Below are 24,857 nucleotides of genomic sequence, written 5' to 3'. Positions count from 1 at the left end.
GTCTCTGGACTCTCGTTATCTCATTTCTGAAGGCTTCCCATTTTCCACCCGTCCCTTTACCTGCAACGATCTGCCCCCGATCAGCTTTTGAAAGTTCTTGCCTAATTCCATCAAAATTGACCTTCCTCCAATTTAGAACTTCAACTTTTAGATCTGGTCTATCCTTTTCCATCACTATTTCAAAACTACTAGAATTATGGTAGCTGGCCCCACAGTGCTCCCCCACTGACACCTCAGTCACCTGCCCTGCCTTATTTCCCAAGAGTAGGTCAAGTTTTGCACCTTCTCTAGTAGGTACATCCACATACTGAATCAGAAAATTTTCTCGTACACACTTAACAAATTCCTCTCCATCTAAACCCTTAACACTATGGCAGTCCCAGTCTGTGTTTGGAAAGTTAAACTCCCCGACCATAACCACCCTATTATTTTTACAGATAACTGAAATCTCCTTCCAAATTTGTTTCTCAATTTCCTTCTGACTATTAGGAGGTCAACCAGCTTGGGTATAAATTGAAAACGTGTATTAGTGGCCAGAGTTCAAACACTGATCCTTTGATGTTGCAGAGCAAGCTGAAGAATATTATAGTGCAGGTCCTTTCCCATACTCCCTCAGGCTTGCTTCAAAAGTTGCTGAGAGTATGAAATTAAGCTGGTAGTGAGTGGTCTTTAGTATTGTCACATTCAGTAACCTGAATTTATACAATTTGCAGAGTCTCAGTTTATCTAAAAACCTGAATGCCATGGTACGGGAGATTCTTCCATTTCCTTTATTATAAAGGTCAAGATCACCTTCCAAGTGTTTTTACGGAATTACGGAATCATTATGATGCATTAGGAAGTTATTCAGTTCATTGTGCTAGCACAAGGTCTATTATCTGGTTTGGCTGCATTACCTACTGCCAATCTTCTGCCTTTTCTCCATATCTCTGCATGCCATTTGTATCTAAATAACTATCCAATGCCCATCTTGAATGCCTCCACAACATTTCCAGGTAATACATTCCACTAACTAACTACTCGTTGTGTGAAAAAGTTTTTTCTTCACCATATCACCTTTGCTTCTTTTGCACATCATGTTAAACCTGTGCCCTCCCATTCTTGTTTCTTTTACAAGCAGAGAAAGCTCAGTTAATTGACTGTGTTTATGAATTGAGTTATTAATTGGTCTGCCAGCAATGTTAAGTTCAGAACCAGATTTGTATTCACTAACTCTGTGTGCATTTTCTCAGAGCTTTCATTTTAGTTCCTTCAAGCATTTTTAATAGCCCTGTGGTTTGATTTCCACCCCCTGATCTTAGGACTGTGTTGATGCCATTGTTGGGAAATCAGCCGCAATTCAGAACCCAGTGTGTGCTGTTTGGTTTGTTCAAGTTTTCTGTCGATAACAGTTTTGTTTCTTGTGGTATTGTCCTGTGCCAGTGATTTTCAGTTGGGCTCTTTATTTACTGTTTTCAGTTGGGTCCACTATTTCTTATTCTAAGTTGAGCTCACTATTTCCTCTTTTTATCTGTTTGTCTCCAGGCTTCCAGCCCCCACTACAAGATTGTCAGCTGCTGGCAGCGACAACAAGGCTCGTGTATGCACCAGTGCAAGCAACAGGCGCAGTCAGAGCTTCAACAACTTTGATAAATCCAAATCTGCTCACAACCCAGCGGCAAGTAATGAGAAAGGTACAACCATTAGTACTTGTACATTCACATTGTAGGTGCCAGTTGGGTTCCATTTTCCTTAGTCTTACCTCAGTTTAAACCCTGTCACCCCATGCAAGGACATGAGAGTGGAATACCATTAAGTGCAGTCCGAAGCAGTCTTCCTCTCTCTGCAGTGCTGTCTTTTGAATGAATGACAATCAAGTCCTGTCTCCTTGCTCCGGCAGATATAAAAGCTGCTGTGGCACAATTCCAAGCACGGGTTCAGAATGTCTTTAAAAAATACAGAATGTGCTGGAGAAGCTCACGAGGTCTGGCAGCATCTGTGGAGAGAGAAACAGAAGTAATGTTTCGACTCCTGTAACTATTTTACAGTGTGCTTCCAAAGGAGAGTCATATTGGACTTGAAATATTAACTGTTTCTGTGTCCACAGATGCTGTATTGCCTGCTGAGCTTGTACAGCACTTTCTGCTTTTATTTCAGATCTCTAGCATCTGCCAGTATTCTGCTTTGCGAAGAGAAACTGTTGTCCTGACCAATTAATTGTTCCTCAACCAAGCAGATTGACTTATCTTTACTTGTTTGCAAATGATAGAGCTTTTTGAGTGCGGTTTGTTTGCTACATATTTTTGTTGAGTGACATGGGCTGCTTTGATAAGTTTGGGTTTGCTGTTCATCTTTCTGACAAAAACAACAAAAATTCATGACAAAAAAAATGAAAGAACTGCAGATGATGGAAATCTGAAATACAAACAGAAATTTGCTGGAAAGCTCAGCAGTTCTGGCAGCATCTGTGGAGAGAGAAACAGAGTTAACTTTTCGGGTCGAGTGACCCTTCTTCAGAATTTATGAAATTCAGGAAACACTTTGGGCATTCTGAGGATGTGGAGATTGTTTTATAAATTGAAGTTGAAACTATGGTCTGAACTTTTGCTTTCTGGCTGCGAGCACAGATTTGGGAGAATTCTGGGCTCTGCAAACCCAGTGCAGCTGAAAGCACCCTGGGATGGGGTGTGGTTATGGCTGAGTCTTGTAGGAATTCTGGCAGACAACCTTGCAAAACATGCAGAGGTTGGTGGGGACGGAAAAGGACGTGTTGCAGAGCAATGGGAAAAGAAATAAGTTAACTGACCACCTTCTTGCCCTCGTTACTTACATCCTTCGCCTACCCCAAGATTCTACATTCCCATCTGCCAGCCACATCACTTCATAGTCACTACTTACCCACTGCCCCTGATAGGTTTCCTGCTAATCTATGCCCCATGGTCCTTGTGTCAGCTGAGAACCATCACCATTTGCACTTGCCTTTACCATGCTATCCATCATGGCCATACCTCAGGAAACATACTGAGGCTAAATAAATTGTGAATAATGAGCTCACTATTTTGAAAAACAACACTCTCATTGATAAAATCTCATCTATCTTTCATGTTTAATTATTTTTAAAGTTAATCTTTGAATTAATAGTCCCAATTCAAAGTGTTTATAACTACCTTGGAGCTGGCAGACTATGAACCGACAGGTACCCCACCATGATAATGAAAAGCTGTGAAATCAGTTATCCAGAGCTAATCCTGGATGTATAATTCTCAGTTTATGACAGTGGAAAGAATGAAATAGCAAGCACTGATTTTTTTTTCAACACTGCAGGTGGCTTTTTGTTTCAAATATTCAGAGTCATGGTTTTAACTATCTTGCTTGCATAGTTTGGAGATGCCGGTGTTGGACGGGGGTGTACAAAGTTAAAAATCTCACAACGCCAGGTTATAGTCCAACAGGTTTTATTGGAAGCACTAGCTTTCGGAGCGTCGCTCCTTCATCAGGTGGTTGTCAACCCCATAATAAGGACGATTGGAACTGACAAAGCCCTTGAAGTATGTAAGGAAAATAAGAAAGAATATAAACATGGAATTTGAAGGGATAAAAGTGGTCGTGAAAAGTTGTTAGCAAACAGGATTAAGGAGAATCCCAAGGCTTTTTATACTTATATAAAAATTGAGAGCGTATCCAGGGAAAGGGTTAGCCCACTGAAGCACAAAGGAGGAAATCTATGTGTGGAGCCAGAAGAGATTGGTGAGGTTCTAAACAAATGGAATTGGTGGAGGATGATCTCAGGACAGGGAATTTCTAAGCCAAGATGCTATTAAAAAGGAGGAGGTGATGTGTGTCTTAAAAAGCACTGAGGTAGGTGAGTCCTTGTTCCTGATGGGATCTATCCCAGAATATTGAGTGAGGTGAGAGAGCAGATTATTGGAGCATTAACAGGCATTTTTACACCCTCTTTGACCACAGGCGCAGTTTAAGAAGGGTAACATGGATAATCCAGGAAATGACAGGCCCGTGAGCCTCATGTCGGTGGGAGGGAAATCATTGGAAAAGATTCTCAGGGACAAGATCTGTACACGTTTAGAAACAAATGGACTTAATAGCGATAGACAGTAGGGTTTTGTGTGGGGAAGTTGTGCCTCATTAACTTGATTAAGGTTTTTGAGGAGATGATGAAGATGATTGGTTTTGTGAAGGGAAAGTCGTGCCTCATTAATCTTATTGAGTTCTTCAAGAAGGTGACAAAACAGGTCGATGAAGGTAAAGTGGTTATGTGGTGCACATGAACTCAGTATGGCATTTGATAAGGTTCCACGTGGTAGGCTATTACACAAAATACAGAATTTCGGGATTGAAGGTAATTTAATGGTTTAGATCAGAAATTGCCTGGCTGAAAGAAGACATCCTGGAGCTCAGTTACTAGTGGTGTGCCGCAAGGATCTGTTTTGGGGCCACTGCTGTTTGTCCTTTTTATAAATGATCTGGACGTGGGCATAGAAGGATGGGTTAGTAAATTTGCGGATGACACTAAGGTTGGAGGAGTTGTGGATAGTGCTGAAGGATATTGGGGGTTATAGAGGGACATAGATAAGCTGCGGAGCTGGGTTGAGAAGCAGCAAATGCAGTTTAATGTGGAAAAGTGTGAGGTAGTTCACTTCAGAATGTAACAAGAATGCAGAGTACTGGGCAATGGTAAGATTCTTGGCAGTGTCGATGAACAAAGAGATCTCAGTGTCCAGGTACACAAATCCCTGAAAGTTGCCACCCAGGCTGATAGGGTTGTTAAGAAGGCATATTGTGTGTTGGCATTTATTGGTAGGGGGATTGAGTTTTGGAGCCACGAGGTCATGATTCAGCTGTACAAGACACTGGTAAGGCTGCACCTGGAGTATTGCGTACAGTTCTGGTCACTGCATTATAGGAAGGATGTGGAAACTTTGGAAAGGGTTCAGCGGAGATTTACAATAATGTTGCCTGGTGTGGAGGTCACGTCTTACGAGGAAAGATTGAGGGAACTGAGACCATTTTTGTTGGAGAGAAGAAGGTTGAGAGGTGATTTAATCGAGATGTATAAGATAATCGGAGGGTTAGACAGGGTGGACAGTGAGAGCCTTTTTCCTAGGTTGGTGAAGGCTAACAAGATGGGATATAGCTTTAAATTGAAAGGTGACAGATTTAGGACAGATATCAGGGGTAGTTTCTTTACTCAGAGAGTAGTAAGAGTTTGGAACGGCCGGCCTGCCTGCAACAGTAGTAGATTTGCCGACAATAAGGGCATTTAGATGGGCATTGGAATACATATGGATAATAATGGAACAGTATAGCTTAGATGGGCATCGGATTATTTTCACAGATCTGCGCAACAACGAAGGCCAAAGGGCCTGTACTGCGCTGTAAAGTTCTATGTTCTATGATTGATGAGGGAAAACTGGTTGGTAGTGTCTACATGGACTTCAGGAAAGCCTTTGACAAGGTCCCTCATAGCAGACTGGTACAAAAGGTGAAGTCACATGGTATCAGGAGTGAGCTGGTGTGATGTATACAGAACTGGCTTTGTCATAGGAGACAGAAAGTTGCGGTGGAAGAATGCTTTTCAGAATAGAGGACCGTGACTAATGATGTTCCACGGGGATCAGTGCTGGGACCTCTGCTATTCGTGATCCACAGAAGTGATTTGGAGGAAATTAGCTCATCTAATTAGTAAGTTTACAGACATTACAAAGTTTGGTGAAGTTGCGGGTAGTGAGGAGGATTGTCAGAGGATACAGCAGGATATAGATCAATTGGAGACAAGGGCAGAAAAATGGCAGATGGAGTTTACTCCAGAAAAATATGAGGTCATACATTTTGGATGGTCAAGTAGAGGTGGAAATTATACAGTGAGTGGCAGAACCCTTAGGAATATTGATATGCAGAGGGATCTGGATGTGCAGGTCCACAGATCACTGAAGATGGCAGTGCAGGTAGATAAGGTAGTAAAAAAGGGCTATGTCATGCTTGCCTTCATTGGAAGGGACATTAAATATATGGTAGTCAAGTTATTCTGCAGCTTTATAGAACTTTAGTTCAGCCTCACTTGGAATATTGTGGGTAGCACGGTGGTCAGCACTGCTGCCTCATAGTGCCAGGGACCCGGGTTCAATTCCCGCCTCGGGCAACTGTCTGTGGAGTTTGCACATTCTCCCCATGTCTGCGTGGGTTTCCTCCCACAGTCCAAAGATGTGCAGGTCAGGTAAATTGGCTATGCTAAATTACCTGTAGTGTAAGGTGCATTAGTCAGGAGTGAATATAGGGGAATGGGGTCTGGGTGGGTTCGGAGGGTCAGTGTGGACTTGTTGGGCCGAAAGGCCTGTTTCCACACTGTAGGGAATCTAATCTAATCTAATGTTGCATACAACTCTGGTCACCACACTACCAGAAGAATGTGGATGCTTTGGAGAGGGTGCAGAAAAGGTTTACCAAGATGTTTCCTGGCTTGGAGGTTGGGGGGTGAGCTGATAGAAGTTTATAAGATTATGAATGGCTATGGATAGAGTGGAAAGTATCGGCTTTTTCCCAGGGTGGAGGGGTCCATTACTCGGGGATACAGGTTCAAGGTGCGAAGGGAGCTGTTTACAAGGAGGTTTTTCACACAAAGGGTAGTGAGTGCCTGGAACACGCTGTTAGAGGAGGGGGTGGAAGTAGACACAATCGCAGCATTCAAGAAGCAGGTGGACAAGTACAGAATAGGAAGGGAATAGAGGGAAATGGATCCTGTAAGTGAAGACAGTTTTAGTATGGAAGGGCACAGGCTTGGAGGATTGAAGGGCCTGTTCCTGTGTAGTATTATTCTTTCTTCTTTCTTTCTTTGAACTGAAGAGGTCCTTTTGATAGTTCAAATGAGTGTACACAATTTTTATACACAGGCCTGACTGCTTTTAGCAATCCCAGAGGGCACCTAACCTATTCGAAAGGGCAACTTCTTGCTGCTAAAGGTGTTCTGAGACCATATCCCAGAGGTTATGATACCACTCCAAAGTGATACCTTCCTTCTACAAGGAAATCTGTCAGCTATTGACCTTCTTCTACTGGGTGCAAAGCGTACAAGCCATGGGGAGCTCACCACTGAAAATAGATTCCAGTCTGAGACACGAGAAAGTGAGGACTGCAGATGCTGGAGATCAGAGTTGCGAGTGTAGTGCTGGAAAAGCACAGCAGGTCAGACAGCATCCAAGGAGCAGGAGAATCAATGTTTACGGCATAAGACCATTTTCTGATGAAGGGCTTATGCCTGAAACGTTAATTCTCCTGCTTCTTGGATGCTGCCTGATCTGCTGAGCTTTTCTAGCACCCCACTCTCGACTCAGTCCAAGACAGCAGCACTTTAATATTCTTGATGTGCAAATTGAAATCCGACCCCATTCTACCTGCCACAACCCCCACCTCTTGCAAAAAATACTAGGTGCTGAGTTTGGGAGCTATACGCTGGATTTGGGTCTCTATTGCTTTGTTTATAATTGCAGAAGCACTTTCTGTCTACATACAAAGTCCAATTGTGGGTTTTAAAGCTTCCCTTATCACCTTTGGCTTTTAAGTTTTGTGACTGTAAATTACTGATCCAGAGAAATCAAAAAGGCAATGCAAAAAAATGAGAAACAGTGCTGAATTGACACTGAGCTAACAGTTCTATTTCAGTCTTCCAGTGTAGGGGGGTTTTCCATATTTGATGCCCAGTTTGCACTGAGTTAGCTGATTTCAGCTGTGCCTTTGGTATGGGTAAGACAATTGACCTCGCTACCCGAGGTCAGAAAGTCCTGGCATGGCCCAGGACCCTCCCTGAACGGGGCATTGGTCTCCAGAATCCTGCAAAGTGATCGCACTTCCTTTGAAAGGGAAACATCTGCTGATTTTCATTGCACCTGTGACCCCTCTTGGAAATGCACAAGGGGGCTCTGAGCATGGGGATGGCTGTGAACTTAGTTGTGCTCTGTCTGTTGTCAAGCATTTGCCAAAGTCCAGTGACAGTTCCCACATATGTAAAATAGACACTTGTACAACATTTCCCTGATACCTATGGGAATGTATTTCAGGGAAAAGTCAAAGGCTCCAGTAAAAGGAAAATGTATCTTTGGCAAGGAACTGAAAATGTAATACATTGTCTGGATATAATATGTGTGAAGGAGTGGAAAGTATTTGCAGTGCACCTTTCAAGATCACCGAATGCCAGGATTGTTATTACCCAGAGGAAGGCCATTTGGCCCATTGTATGTGTGTCAGCTCTCCAAGGGATCATTTCGCTTCATGCCATCTCTCAGCCGCCTTTCCATAGTCTTGCACATTCTTTCTTTACAGATAACAGTCTAAATCCCTTTGAAAAGTTTTGATTAATTCTGCCTGCACCACAGCTTTAGGCAGCAGATTCCATAATCCTAACCACGTGCTATGTGAGCAAGGTGTTTCTCATATTGCCTCTGCTTCTTTGACCAACTACTTTAAACTTTTTGTGCTCTCTCGTTCATGAGTATCTTTCTCTCTGATTAATCTATATAGACCTCTTGTGATTTTGAGTTCCATACAGTATAGAAGAATCTGTACTTCCAAAAATACTCTGCCATTCCTCTAGTCCCACTTTACCCCTGCTTTCCAGCATTCTGGTAAATCGTTTCTGAACCCTTTGCAATTTAATAATATCCTTCCTATAGCAACCAGAACTTTACTCCTAAAGTGGCCTCACTAACGTCCTATGCAACCTCAGCATGATGTCCCAACTCCTCTCTTCAGTGGTCTGAGCAATGACAGCAAGCATGCTAAACGGCTTCTTAACCATTCTTCCTATCTTTGACGCAAATTTCAATGAACTATGTATCTGAACCCATCGGGGACTCTGTTCAACAACACTACCCAGTATTAATTGTATAAATCTTGCCCTTGTTTGTTTTACCAAAATGCTTTACCTCACGTTTATACAAATTAAACTCCATCTGCCACTCCTCAGCCCATTGGTGCAATTGATCAACATCCCCTTGTAATCTTAGATAACCTACTTCACTGTCCACTGTACCTCCAATTTAGGTAAATCTTTTCTGAACCTTCGCAAATTTGACAATTTCCTTCTTCTAGCAGGGCAACCAGAATTGTGCACAATACTCCATTTGGGGTCAACTAGTGTTTTATATAAGTACATTGCAGCTTCTTTACTCTTCCATACTATACCCCTATTGATAAAGCCTTTGCTTTAATATCTACTCTCCCAACCTGTTTTACCACCTTCACCACATCAAGACAGCTCCTTTTATGTATTGGACTTCTCTCTTTTCCAAGTACTTTTTACAAAAACAAATTGTTTGAGGCTGTATTTAATTAGACTTGCAATGGCCAATGCACATTTCACACGAAGGAATAACAAAACTTTGGATCAGGCTCCACCTGATGAAGGAGCGTCACTCCGAAAGCTAGTGCTTCCAATTAAACCTGTTGGACTATAACCTGGTAGTGTGTGATTTTTAACTTTGGATACGCTCGAGTGCAAAGTTCAGTTTCATATCAGTGAAAGTACGGGGTCCCTTCTCACTTCTGCCAGTAGAGGGTGATAGTGTGTTTGAGAGAGAAAAGCAACTTGACACTTGCAAACTATTATCTACACTGTTTTACTGTCCTCCCTCTTTTCCTTTATTTTGGCCAATGTCACCATGACATGGATCGATATTGAGAAGGGGACTAAGACCTTATGGACATTATTACAGATGAGGTTGATGCTGAGCATTTGGCAGCTTCACAGAGCCGTTGACAGACTGGATGCGAGAGTGCAGGAGGAGGCTGTTTTGCCCCCTGTTAAGTCTTTGAATGAATTATCCAACTTGGTTCGTCACCAATAACATCCCATCACCCTTTCCCCATCGGCGTGCAAAAAAATCATATTTATGTAATTATCAAATTCCTTTCTGCAAATTATTAAATGTTGCTTAAAGCAGGAAAGAAGTCAAAGCTTTTTGTTTTGCACTCATCAGGACAGCAGTGCAAGAAAAAGTTAACTCCTTTTGCTGCAGCTTTGTGCCAATGATGGCACAGCCAGTCATCAGTATTCTAAACGTGGTGAGGCCACTTCCAGAATACTGTGTATAACTCTGGTCACCCTTCTAAAGGAAGGATATTGTTAAACTTAAGAAGGTGTAGAAAAGATTTACAAGATGTTGCCAGGTTTGGAGGGTTTGAGCTATAGTCAGGGGCTGAATAGGCTGGGGCTGTTTTCTGTGGAGTGTCGGAGGCTGAGGGGTGACCTTATAGAGGTTTGTAAAATCATGAAGGGCATTGATAGGGTAAGTAGACAAGGGTGGGGGAGTCCAAAACCAGAGAACATAGGTTTAAGGGGAAAGGGGCAAGATTTAAAAAGGACCTGAGTTATAACTTTTTCACACAGAGGATGGTGCGTGCAAGGAATGGGCTGCCAGAGGAGCTGGTGGAGGCTGGTGCAGATACAACATTTAAAAGGCATCTGGACGGGTATATGAGTATGAAGGGCTTAGAGGGATGTGGGACAATTCCTGGCAAATGGGACTCGGTCTGATTGGGATGTCTGGTTGGCATAATTGGATTGAAGGGTCTGTTTCCATACTGTATGACGCTATGACTCCATCATCTGCTTCTTGTTTCTATAAATTGATGTTCTCTTTCCCTAAGCCTTTTCTCAAATCTGCATATTAGTTGTAATGAGTGCTCAATGGGAGCTTCGATTTCTTCTCTCCTTACAACAACGTTAATGTTCCATGTGACCAAACAATTATCATTGAATCTACTTCATGCAATGCCTGAATAACTGGCTTTGCTTCAAAATGAAACCCTCTCTGTTCCCTTCAGGTTATTTTTTAACCTACTAGCTTAAATGTGTGTCACCACTGACCTTTTGTCATTAATTGACCTTTACTTGGAGCAAGGCAGTCTGTTCCTAAAGTAGATAAGGGATCCTGGAAAATTCGAGCTCCAAACCTACCTGTCACTCTATCCCAGAACAAAATAATATATGCATAAATTTGTAATGCTGAATTTAAAATAATGATGTGCCAGAAAACAGTGCAAGTGCATTGCAATTAAAGCAGATGCTCAGCCTCGAGCTGAGTCTCTATCTAAACGATCCAATGACATAAAATGGTCAGACTCTTCATTTCAAAGGTTAGAAATCTGAAGGAAAAGCTCAGCAGTTCTGGCAGCACCTGTGGAGAGAAATCAGAGTAAACTCTGAGTTCTGAGGAAGGGTCACTGAACCCGAACTGTTAACTCTGATTTGCAGCAATGTTTTGTTTGCTTCTGATTTCCAGCATCCGGAGTTCTTGCGGTTTTTATTTGAAAGTTTGGGAGGAGATTTGTAGCTCAGGTGCTCGTTGTTGTGGTTCTGTTCACCGAGCTGGGAATTTGTCTTGCAAACGTTTCGTCCCCTGTCTAGGTGACATCCTCAGTGTTTGGGAGCCTCCTGTGAAGCGCTTCTGTGCTGTTTCCTCTGGCATTTATAGTGGCCTGTCTCTGCCGCTTCCGGTTGTCAGTTCCAGCTGTCCGCTGTAGTGGCCGGTATATTGGTAACCAATGTAGTGTACAAAATCCCATGCAAGGACTGCACAAAACACTACATAGGACAAACAGGAAGACAGCTAACGATCCGTATCCATGAACACCAACTAGCCACGACACGACACGACCAGCTATCCTTAGTAGCCACACACACAGATGACAAGCAACATGAATTTGACTGGGACAACACTACCATTATAGGGCAAGCCAAACAGAGAACAGCCAGGGAATTCTTAGAGGCATGGCATTCATCCACAGACTCTATCAACAAACACATCGACCTGGACCCAATATACCGGCCACTACAGCAGACAGCTGGAACTGACAACCGGAAGCGGCAGAGACAGGCCACTATAAATGCCGGAGGAAACAACACAGAAGCGCTTCACAGGAGGCTCCCAAGCACTGAGGATGTCACCTAGACAGGGGACGAAACGTTTGCAAGACAAATTCCCAGCTCGGTGAACAGAACCACAATGTTTTTATTTGAAGTTTGAGGGTATCGTCTTATAGTGTTGCATTGTAAAATTGCCTGGACTTTTAGAAGATTGCATCCACAGTTGTGACAGTATTTTTCTATACGTTGCTTCAGTTCCATGGGATTTGCATTAAAACAGCCATTAAACCTGACCCCCAGATTGCTTCAACTAGTTGCACTGGGCAGGCAGAATTTTTGCTTCATCGTTTCAAACTGCCCACTTCCAACTTGCATCAGGTTCCTTTGGCTCAATTCCTTCCATTGAACTGCTTTTCAAGAATATGTTTTACTCTGTATTAAACTCTGTACTTGTTTATAGGCAGATCCATTTCAAAGATATAATTACATATGGCCAATTATTGATCCTACTAGGAATGTTGAAGGTAGGACAGTTAAAATACACCACAGGGTTGTCTCTATCAGTGACCATCAAACTTTGAAAGCGAACTGTTTTCTACATGGACATGTGCTTTAAATCTTTTTAATCCCTACAATGTAGACAGAGGCCACTTGGCCTGTCGACTCACCCACTGAAACCAATCTTATCCCCCAAGACCCTACATTTACTGGCTAACCCATCTAACCTGCACATTCCTGAATACTGCAGAGCAATTTAGCGTGGCCAAACTTTGGATAGTTGAAGGAAGCCAGAGCACCTGGAGGAAGCCCACGCAGATAAAGGGAGAATGTTCAAACCCCACACAGACATTCACCCAAGGCTGAAATTGAACTCAGATCCCTGGCACTGTAAGGCAATAATGCTAACCACTGTGCCACTCCAGTCTGGTAAAATAAAATCTTATTCTGTGTTAAAATAGAAAAGCATTCATCTCCTAGGAACTATGTGCATTTTAAGATGTCTCCTTAATGAAATAATGAAGAAAACTAGTGTGAACAGCTGTTTGGAGTCTCGTCATAATCAGAATGTGAAGCATTCGGAAGAGTCAGCGTTAATATTGACACATGAGTGTGACATTTTTCCATCATCTCTGCTTTTCATATGATAAAACTCTTGTGTCATCGAATCTTAATCTTACTGGCCACACTTGGCATGGTAGTTCACTGTCGAGCGACAGATAAATGCAGACAGATTACTGAATGTAATGTGATCTATATCCAGGCAATTTGATATACAGAGAGAAAACGTTATACTATTTTTAAAAATTGTTTGGTCTTGACTCACCCAGATAGAAAACTGCACAGAGACTTCTTTTGACATATCAGGTCATAAAAGATTTTTTGACATTTAAATTGATTGTGTAATGGAATCTGTGGTTCATTTACTGATAAATGTATGAAACTGTATGATTGTTAAAGAAAGGATGTAGATTTCTGCAAAATGTTTCACAATCTTGGTCAATCCTGAAGAGGCTTATAGCCAGGGGGTTGTTTTTGAAGTGTAGTTTCTTTTATACCGTAGGAAATATGGCTATCAAATAATGTTGTGCAACTGAAAATATGCAACCTAATGTGGCAGCAATGACATAGCAGTATTTGAAATATCACAGAGGCTGGTATTCTGTCACCAAGTTCCCCTTTATTTACGTATGACACTGATCCATCTCCCCCAGAGCCAGCTCTCAGTGTGACACTCCTGTTTGTATTTTGTTAAACTGTACACAAGACAAACCGATCCAAGACAACAGGTAATAAAGAAAACAACAAGCCACAGGGAAATGGGAAGAGAGAACTGAACCCTAAACCCCTCTGTACAATCAATTTATGGGGAAATGCAGGTGATAGTCAAACCCCAAATCCAACTACTGTATAACTCACCCAAGAAAAAATGTTAGAAATAAACAGTTAAAAAAAGGCAGGGCTTGGAATACAGACCCCCCCCCAACAAACCAACAAACGGCCCACATGTGCCCACCTTCTGGCCACTAAAGGCAGCTTGCCCCCTACACACCTCCCAGCCCTGACACTCCTGTTTAGATTCAGATTAACAGCCCCAATCAGGGAACTCATATTCTGTGGGATCTACCTGGCTGACTTCATTCCAATCACGACAGTGTTATTATTGCTACATTATGAATCCTGAGACCTCGGTAATGTTCTGGGACCTGAGTTCAAATTATTGCCATGGTAGATGGTGGGATTTGAATTCAATACTAAATCTGGAATTAAGAGTATAATGATGATCACAAATCCATTGTTGATTAAGATGAAACCCCTTTTGATTCACTAATGTATTTTAGGGAAAAAGCTGCTATCTTTCCCTGGTTTTGCTTAATGTGACTCCAGACCTACAGCAATATGGTTGACTCTTATCTGTCCTCAGAGCAATTAGGGATGGGCAATAAATGCTGGCCTAGCCAGTGACGCCCTCATCCTGTCAATGAATAAAAGCTATGAACAGACACAGCCCATCTGGTCCCTTGAGCCTGCTCCATCATTAAATAAGATCTCATTGTTAGCTCAAACCATTCCCACCTACTCTTAACAATCATTCGACACCCACTTCCCAAGAAACTGTCTAACTCTGACTTCAAAATATCCCAAGACTCTGCTTCCGCACCCATTCTGAGGAAGAGAGCTCCAAGATTTATGACCCTCTGAGAGAAAAATCTCTTTGTCTTTTCTGTTTTAAAGATCAGCTCAGTATTTGTAATGAGTAAGATAAATGAGGGAAGTTAGATTCATTGTCAGTGGTGCTGTGGTGCAGAGTGAAGGACTGTGAATTGATGAGAACTTTTGGGAGTGATGAGTTTTGAAAACATGCTTGAGCAACGTAACAGGGAAAATAAGCTCGGTGCAAGTTGAGTGGATAGCAGCTTTGGTCAGGAAGCTTGACGGGGTATTTTGACAATTTAGTCTTGAAAGTAAAATTTGGTCTTTTAAATAAAATGTGTTTAAAGCAAAATGAATAGGTGGGGCCCGTGATATATATTTAATATTCTTTAAACTAGAGGAAATAAGTGGAAAGAGAGTAACTTAAGGGTAAATTATGGCAGGACAGCTCAGCCCAGTGGAATGCACCTCCCCTTCTTGTGTCCAAGAGGCGATGTGTGCAGGAACTGGCTCCTGTTGTACATACTAACAATCTGCAGTTTGGATCTGAAGCAGAAGCTGGAGTCATGAGGGTTATTTGCACACTTGAGATCTTTGTGGACAACAGAGTGAGGTGGTCATACTGCAGTTAAAGATAGACAGGAAATGGGCAACTCATAAACTTATTAAAGGGGGGTAGTGCAGGAGTCCCATTGGCCCATCTCCCTCTGAAGCAGATCTTCTGTTTTGGATACGGCCTGGACAGAGATGGTTTCTCTGAGGAATGCAGTGAGAGCCAAGTCCATGGCATCAGGAGTGGCTTCACTGCACGGGGTTAGGTGAGCGAGAGAAAAATATGGGAACACAATAGTGATAGGGGTTTCTATCATAGGGAGAACTGATGGATGTTTCTGATGTGACACCAAGATGGTACATTGCCTCCCTGATGCTAAGGTCAGAGCTATCAGCGAGTATCTGTGGGGCATTCTGAAGAGAGATAAGAGAACAGACAGATCACGACCCATGTTGTTACCAGTGATAGAGGGAGGGGATCCTGCAAACAGAATATTGGGAGCTGGGAAACAAATTGATAACCAGGACTTCATAGATAGAAATCCAATGATCATTCCCAGTGACAGGTGCTTGTGATGTAAGGAATGCATGGCTGGAATGATGGCCTGAGAGGGAGGGATTTCGATTCTTGAGGCGTTGGAACTGATTCTGTGGAACCTGGACAGGCTACGCTCCAGCAGGATCAGGATAAATAGGCCAAATAGCCCCTACCTGCATTACAGGAATTATCTAACTGCAAAGAGCATTCATGAAATGGTAGATGAATTAGTAGCACAAATATTTTGTAAATGGGTATAAAGTTAGGGAGAACAAGGGTGAGAACTGAGAGATTCAATCCTTCAAATGGTCAGGCGAATAGGAAAAGGAGTTGGGATGGCAGTATTAGTGAAAGATGAAATTGCATTTGTGAGAGTGACACGGGAAATCTGGATGTGAATCAGTCTGGGTGGAGCTCAGCAGCAACAAGGGAAGGAACATATTGTGGGAGGGTTTTTATAGGCCTTCAGACAGTAACAGGGAATTGGGTTAGATTCCCTGCAGTATAGAAACAGGCCCTTCCGCCCAACAAGTCCAACACCGACCTTCCGACAAACCCATTTCCCCTCCGACTATTTCACCTAACACTATGGGTAATTTAGCATGGCCAATTCACCTGGCCTGTACATCCTTGGAGTTTGGGAGGAAACTCATACAGACACAGGAAGAATGTGCAAACTCCACACAGTGAGTCGTCCGAGGCTGGAATTGAACCTAGGTCGCTGTGGGGCAGCAGTGCTAACCACGGAGCTACCATGCTACCCCAATGACAGTAAACAGAAAATTCAAACTACATGCCACAAGGGTGCCACTGTAAGCATGGATGGTTTTAATCTACATTAGACTGGTCAAACTACTTTTACAATAATACTGTGGGGAATTAGTTTGCAACACTTTTGGCAAATCTGTACCCATTGTTTAAAAAAAGGAGGGAGAGACAAAGCTGGGAATTACAGACCAGCTAGCCAAACAACTGTAGTAGGAAAATGCTTATAAATATAAAATGTTTATCAAAGGATGTGCTTACAGAGCATTTAAGTGATACCAATGGTATTACACAAAGCAACATAGATTTATGAAAGGGAGAATTGTGTTTGACAACCCTACTGGAGATTTTTATGAGAATATAATTAGCAGAGTAGATGGAGAAGAACCAGTGGATGTAATATATTTGGATGTTTAGGAAGCTTTTGATAAAGTCCCATATAAAAGATTAGTGTGACAGATCAAAGCGCATGGACCTGGGGGTAAAATATTGCTATAGACCGAGAATTGGTCAGCAGGCAAGAAACCGAAAGTAGGAATAAATGGGTCACTTTGGAAGGCAATGACTAATGAGGCACTGCAGGAACCTCAGCAATTCGCAATGTATAGTGATGGGTTTGCTGAGAAAACTGGATGTGATTGAGAATAGGGAGCAGAATGTAAAGAACCTTCAAGTCATTTAGAAAAGTTGAGCAATTTGCAAATGCATGGCAGGTGGGGTATAGTGAGGATAAATTGTTTATAAGTTATCGGAAGGTCTGAATGGCAGAGCATTATTTAATGGTGATAGATTGGGAAATGTTGATGTATGAAAAGAGACCTGGGTATCCTTAGAATCACAGAATCTCTACAGTGTGGAAACAGGTCCTTCGGCTCAACAAGTTCACACTGACCCTCTGAAGGATAACCCAACCTGACCTATTCCCCTACCCTATTACTTTACATTTACCCCTGTCTCATGCACCTAACCTGCACATCTCTGAACACTATGCCAATTTAGCATGGCCAGTCTAACCTGCACATTTTGAACTGTGGGATGAAAACAGAACACCCGGAGGAAACCTGTGCAGACACAAGGAGAATTGCAAGCTCCACACAGACAGTCACCTGAGACCAGGAATCAAACCCAGGTCCCTGGCGTTGTGAGGCAACAATGCTAACCACTGAACCACTGTGCCACCCTTGTATGAAACAACATTAATGTTTCAAGCACGGTATGATCTTTCATGAGAGCTCAAAGGCCCAAAGAAGACCTTCATCCTATAGTCTTTTTTTTGGTGTAAAGTTTATATTGTTAGCTTTGAGAGATCCTTATTTGGTGCATTTCATTCCACTAAGCTGTTCAGCAGTATAATGGCACTGACTGATAAAGGACTGAAAATAAATGAAAGATGTTTTCTTTCTTAAATAAAAACCTGAAGGTGTTATAAATTATGATGGTATTGCTTGCATATGGCATTCCATTTGACTCTTGTCTGCATTTATTTATGATCTGGTATGAATAGTGAATGAATCACAGACAGAAATGAAATATTTTAGACAAGTAATTTAACATGTGCCTAGAATAGAGAAGGACCAACAGCCTGTAACTCCCTTCGTGCTGATATTAAATGTGGCATTTCTCAACATCCCTTGGCTGTAAGGGAGCCAACTGTCAAACAGTTATGATGGAGTGCGGTCTTTAAGGTCATTCAATATGAATTTGATGCTTCTCAGACAATGAGTCTTACTTTCTCAAAACGGCGAGGACTGTGCATTCTTCATCGATGTTCCCTTCGGTCCTGTCAGTTCCCAGGATTGTCTTCAGATTGAGATTTAAATTAACTTTCCTCACTTACATTGGTTTCAACATTTGCAATTCTAAAAATTTTACACAGGTACAGCCTCAAAATTCAGCACATTTGTAAAACTGAAGTGAAGAGGTTACAGAGGAGATCATTGATCCGGTCAGGCAGCTCCTGTGGACGGTGGAATGGGGTTAACAGGCAGAAACAGGGGAATGGGGCTGGGGTATGATGTCAATCTCACTGCCTTCCACTTTCTTTTGACATAGTCCTGTTCACAAAGGCTCAGTGCCAATCTTCCCAGCCTCAACTTGGTGGAGTTGGGTAGTGGGGTTCAATCTTCGATCTGACATTTCTGTCTTTCTTCCCCCTTTCTTGTGTTTGTCCATTCAGGTTCCTGTCCCCTTCCCATTCTCTTTTAAACCCTCCTTAACTAGACGAGGAAATGGACTGCTGGAGGGATGGTGTACGAATGAGGGATTTCGATTCTTGAGTTTGGGGGGGGACTGTGGATTGGGAGGGCATGAAGAGTGTGATTTCAGGTCTTTCTGGTCCCTCTTTCAAGTACCTCCATTGGCTTTCCCCCCACACAGAGAGTCAGTGTAAACAAATCATTTTTTGGAGTGAAAGGCAGTGAGTTGTGTTATCCATATTATGCTGCATCTGCAGCGTTGTTGATATGTTTCATCAACCTGTTCCAACATGTTACAATGCATGTCTGGAGCAGGAGGGACTTAGACCCAACCTTCTAGCCTAGTAACACAGATGCTACCACTGAACCACAAGATGCTTGAAGCTTTGGGTTGTATCCATGCTGAACAGCTGCAAGCTTAGTGCTGTGATCTGTTGCACTGATTGGCTTACAAGAGGCTACGTGCAAGGATAATGCTGGCTTTTCACACCAGGAATAGACATTCAGAGCATTTCAAGCATTTAAATCAGTGCAAACAGCAGCAAATGAAACATCTAGCACACTGCCAAACCTATGCTTCGCTGTTTGAATTTGGTTTCTGTGAGCCAAATATCAAAGGTGCATTTGTGCTTTGACTGCAAGGAACCCCACTTGAAATGGCTGCAAGAAACCCCACGTGAAATGGCTGCAAGGAACCCCACGTGAAATGGCTGCAAGAAACCCCACATAAAATGGCTGCAAGGAACCCCACGTGAAATGGCTGCAAGGAACCCCATGTAAAATGAGCTTACTTTCCACTCAACAGATAGGAAACATGTTGCATCATCTAAAACCATCTGTGAGATGTTCTTGCTACAGTTCAAAGCATCTTCTGGTTGCATAAAGTTAGGAATGGATAGCGATAGACTCGATGAATGAGCAAAACTGTGGCAGGTGAATTTCAGTGTAAGCAAGTATGAGGTTATCCATCTTAGACGAAAAAGCAGACATCAGGGTACCTTCTGGATGGAATGAGGTTAAATATAGTGATGTCCCAAGAAACTTGGGGATTCAGTTGATCTTTAAAACGCCACTAATAGGTGCAGAAAGTATTTGAGAAGATGAATGGAATAGTAACATTTACACTTAGAGGATTGGAGTAAGGAATGGAGAAGTTATGCTGCAGCTATCGAAAACCCTGGGTAGATGCCACCTGGGATATTATGAGCAGGCCTGGGCACTGCACCTTAGGAAAGGGATATTGGCCTTGGAAGGGGAGTACAAGGTAGGTTTACAAGAATGATATCTGAACCTCAGCAGTTAGGTTATGAGGAGAGATTAGACAAACTAGGCCTGTTTCCTGCAGGATTTAGGAGGGTAAGGGGTGATCTGATCAAAATCTTCAACAGGAAAAATAGGGGAATGTAACAGTAAATTACTTCCACTGGTGGGAGATTCTAAAACTAGTGGCATAGTCTGAGATTTAGACCTGGACTGTTTAGGAGAGATGTTAGAAAACACAAAGCATATTAGAGGTTTGGAACTCTCTCCCACAAATAGTAGTTGATGCTGTATTGTTGTTGGGCCAAAGGCAGGTTCAAGGGACTGAATGGCCTCCTCCTGTTCCTGTGTTCATATGTACCATTGGTTGGTATTTAATTGACAGTGTCATTTAGAGACCTAATAATGACGAATGTGGAAAAGCTTGCACCTGCGCATTTCATAAGGAGAGGCAGGTTCAAAAAATCATTATTCTGTCTTAAACCATGAACTTTACTTGGGGCCATTTGGTGCTATTAAGAAAATAATACTTAGCTAAGAAAATATTTAATATTTACAATATTCTGGATTTCAACTTGGAAGCAATACTTGTGCTAGAAGGTAAGTGCACACTGATCCATCTATAATAGTGACTTTTTTCAAGTGAAGACAGGAGTGGAGATCAGTTTGTGCTCATTTGTTTCATATCCAGCTTGTTTACAGAAACTTTGGAGATGATTGATCTTTTTTGAATAGAGTTAACCTGTGTGATGTTTTCTTTTTTATTTGTTGACGTGAGTGGGCCAACATTTATTATCCATCTCTGGTTACTCTTAAGAAGGTGGGGGTGAGCTGCCTTCTTGAGCCGCTGCAGTCCATGTGCTGTAGGTTGACCCACAATGCCCTAAGGGAGGCAATTCCTGGAGTTTGATTCAGTGACACTGAAGGAATATTTCCAAGTCAGGATGGTGAGTAGCTTGGAAGGGAACCTTGCAGGGGGTGGTGTTCCAGTGTACCTGCTGTATTTGTCTCTCCAAATGGAATTGTTTGTGTTTGGACATGCTGCTCAAAGTGTCCAGGTGAGTTCTGGCATGCATCTTGTGGATGGCACATACTGCTGCCACTATGTGCTGGTAATGGAGGGAATAAATGTGGCAATTAATGGAAAGGGTACCACTCGAGTACGTGATAGGGTTAGGCCAAAGATTCGGGTACTGGACAATGTTAAGTTCTTGAGTGTTGCTTGAGCTGCACTCATCCATACAAGTTTGCACATTCTCCCCGTGTCTGCGTGGGTTTCCTCTGGGTGCTCCGGTTTCCTTCCACAGTCCAAGACTGTCCAGGTGAGGTGAATTGACCATGCTAAATTGCCTGTTAGTGTCCTGCATTGTGCAGGTTAGGTGGACTTGCCTTGGTAAGTGCAGGGTTACAGGGATAGGGTGGGACGAGTGGGTCTGAGTGGGATGCTCTTCAGAGGGTTGGTGTGGACTTCATGGGCCAAATGGCCTGCTTCCTCACTGTAGGGATTGTATGATTCTAAATGGAGAGTATTCCATCGCACTCTTCACTTGTGCCTTGTGGATGATGGCCAGGCTATGAGAGACAGGAGTTGAGTGCCTCACTGCAGTATTCCAAGCCTCTGACCTGCTTTTATAGCCATTGTACTGATAATATTAGTCCAGTTCAGTTTCTGGCCAAGGTGGTCGTCGTGGGGAATTCAGCAGTGGTAATGCCATAATATGTGAAGGGGTGATCTCATGTCCTGATGTGACTGTATATCCCCTGCCAATTTCCTCCCATTAACTTATGGACGTCTTCAGCACAAGGTTCAGATTAAGCTGATTGTTTCACTGTGAGACCCTTTGTTTGACATTCCAAAACAAATCCCATTGCTCCATTCTTAGGCCTGAGTGAGTACCTCCCTATGCTTCAAATCTTTGAAAAAAATTCAATAATGCTTTTTGTCCAAAACCACTTCCTATGGCAAAGCTTTGCACTCTCTGAAAACTTCATGGAGATAAATGGATTCAATTTATTCGTGGACTGTCGGCGTCACAAGGAGAGTCAGCATTTTCTCATCCCCAAACAACTGAGTGGCTTGCTGGGGCAGCCAGCTACATTGCTGTAGGTCTGGGTTCATATTTAGTCCGGAGTAGGTGAGGACAGTGCAAATTTCCTTCCTCGAGACCCCTGGCAAATTGCAACTATTTTTACAACAAGTCTGTAGCTTGATGCCAGATTTATTGAGTTGCTGGAATTTCAATTTGCCAGCTGCCATGGAAGACGTGAAATCCTGCCTCTGGAAGATTAATCCAGGACTCTGGTTTCTGAGAGTAGCAGCAGTGCTACTGTACTCCTGCTTCCTTGTCAAATTTACTACCTTCATGTAAGGAACTTGGCCCAAAGGATTTTCAGTCTAATCTGGTGATATACAGGGTTTCAATTCCAATAAAGAGCTCTTGGAAAGGCATACCCATAACAAGATTGTCATTCGGAATAGCAGCTTAACAGTTATTGAACAATCTATAAAAGCTGCCAACTCAGTGTCAAACAGTGAATTGTTTGCTCAGAGACTGTGTTTTTATTTGGCAGGCCCTCTTTCTGTAATTATCGTTTACAAGTGTATTTTCTGAAAATGACCAGCAGGGAGCAGTCCTTAACTTGAAGTGCTGAAACAGAGACTCTCTTTCACACTGTCAGCAAAGATTGAATTAAAGTAAATTTTATGTTCTGTTTTGTTCCTTCTTTCTTGACTAAACTAATACTCATTAAGGGATTGTTCTGCAGATGTTGAAATCATTATGGTGCCCTGACTCAGTGGATACTGGCTGTGTGTCAGCAATTCTTGCAGTCATGAATAACATCAGGAAAGGTCACAACTGTCCCCAATAATGTTAAAAATCACACAACACCAGGTTATAGTCCAACAGGTTTAATTGGAAGCACACTAGCTTTTGGAGCAACGCTCCTTCATCAGGTGATGGTGTCCTCAACAACAGATATCCTCAACACTGGCCAGAGACAAGATCTCTGGTTGTTTATTTTCTCACCAGTTTTTGTCACTTGACGAACACTCTGTTAACCTCTATTGGAACTAGTTCAGAGAGAGTTCATTAGGCTGATTTAGAATCATAGAAATGTACAGCACAGAAACAGACCCTTCGGTCCAACTCATCCATACCGATCAGATATCCCAACCCAATCAAGACCCACCTGCCAGCACCCAACCCATATCCCTCTAAACCCTTCCTATTCATATAGCCATCCAGATGCCTTTTAAATGTTGCAAGTGTATCAGCCTCCACCACTTCCTCTGGCAGGTCATTCCATACATGGACCACCCTTAGGTCCCTTTTAAATCTTTCCCCTCTCACCCTAAACCTATGCCCACTCGTTCTGGACTCCCCCACCCCAGGGAAAGACTTTGTCTATTTATCCTATCCATGCCCGTCATGATCTTATAAACCTCTATAAGGTCACCCCTCAGCCTTCGATGCTCCAGGGAAAAAAGCCCTAATCTTTTCAACCTCTCCCTATAGCTGAAACCCTCCAACCCTGGCAACATCCTTGTCAATCTTTTCTGAAACCGTTCAAGTTTCACATCTTTCGGATACGAAGGAGCTTTTCTGGGAAGAGGTTGTCTCATATGGAAAGGTTGATGATGTCATACATTTGCTCATTGAAGTTCTAAAGATGTTATATTTTTGAAACATAGAACATTCTGATGGGGCTTGATGGCACAGACATTATAAGACTGTGATTTTATATTTTTCTTTTCTTTAATTGTGGACTGAAATGTGAAAAAGGCTGTTTTAAAATGGATTGCTGAAAGATTACTGCATACTTTGGAAAGCAAGGAACCTAGCCCTCATTGTGAGTCCTGGGTTAAGCGACTGAGGAAGAAGGTGCAGATGAGATGGAACCAAGGGGGTATACAAATAGAGATTCCATTGGCAGCGATAGATAATTGGTCTGTGAATTAGTGACCAGTTATCGATGATTAAAGGTTTCTGTCTGCCATCAACAATGTGATTAAGTCACAGGTAGGTGAAGAGCTTGATAGTGAACAAGATAGTGAGAAACTATTAGGTTTCCATAGTCTCAGGAGCTGTCTCTATTCTCTGCAGTAAAAACCACTTTAAGCCTGAAGCAAACCAGTTTATTTTCCCTTCTGTCATTGCTGTAAACTGTGACTTTTACTGAATAACTCAGAAGCCTTTTATAAATGTGAACCAGTCACTTTGTACCTCCTGCAAGCCAGTGAAAGTATCTGAAGAAGGAAGATTGAAAATTAACCTTCTAACCAGTACAAGAATCATCTCAGCAAATCCTGTGTGCAGAAACCACTGAGCTCTTTCACAGTTCTTTCCTCTGCCCAGAATATCCCTGTAATTTTTCCTGTCTCTGTGTTTGTGTGTGTGTGTGTGTGTGTGTATCTGTGTGTTTGTGTATGAGGGTGTGCATGTGTGTTTCGGTGTGTTCGTGTGTGAAGGTGTATGTATATACGTGGGTGTGTGAGATGTTGAGGAGGAATTTCTTCTCCTAGAAACATGAGTCTTTGGAATTCTTTTCCCTAGAGGGCACTGGTGATGACTCGCTGAATCTATCCAAGGCTGAGTTTCAATCACCAGGGAATTTGAATGTGTGATGGGGATATGTAGGAACGTGGAGTTGAGGTCACAACCAGGGCATACCTGAGCTTATTCCATGGTGGAGAGGCTTAAAGGATTAAACAGCTTACACCCCTATTTCGCATGTGGGACTCTCGTTGCTTCATCTGCTGCTCTCAGCTGATTTTCTTTAATTCACTCATTGAGGGTGTCACTGGCTGGGGCAATATTTATTTGTTGGTGTTGTTAAGTTGTTTAGTTGTTGTTAAGAAGGTGGTGGTGAGCTGCCATGTGCAGTAGGTAGACCCACAAAGCCCTTAGGGAGGGAAACGTCCAGAGGATGTAGTAGAGGCTGGTATGATTTTAACATGTAAAAGACATTTGGACAGGTATGTGGATAGGAAAGGTTTAGAAGGATGTACGCAAAATGTGGGCCAATAGGAACGACTTCA

General features: G+C 42.5%; 1 protein-coding gene across 15 annotated transcripts in view; it reads left to right on the top strand.

Moving 5' to 3' along the window:
* The window catches only part of nav2a (neuron navigator 2a), a 1,091,104-nt gene that overhangs the window by 727,572 nt on the left and 338,675 nt on the right, over positions 1-24,857 (top strand). For all 15 annotated transcript variants that reach the window (XM_072592781.1, XM_072592785.1, XM_072592776.1 and 12 more), the window contains one exon: positions 1,525-1,673. In XM_072592781.1, coding sequence (XP_072448882.1) covers positions 1,525-1,673 — 149 coding nt within the window. The remainder of the gene's footprint in view (positions 1-1,524; positions 1,674-24,857) is intronic.

The sequence above is a fragment of the Chiloscyllium punctatum genome, chromosome 22 (assembly GCF_047496795.1).
Source record: "Chiloscyllium punctatum isolate Juve2018m chromosome 22, sChiPun1.3, whole genome shotgun sequence".
Taxonomy (NCBI): domain Eukaryota; kingdom Metazoa; phylum Chordata; class Chondrichthyes; order Orectolobiformes; family Hemiscylliidae; genus Chiloscyllium; species Chiloscyllium punctatum.
Note: the sequence above shows the minus strand (reverse complement) of the source record. Positions and strands in the feature narration are given on the sequence as shown.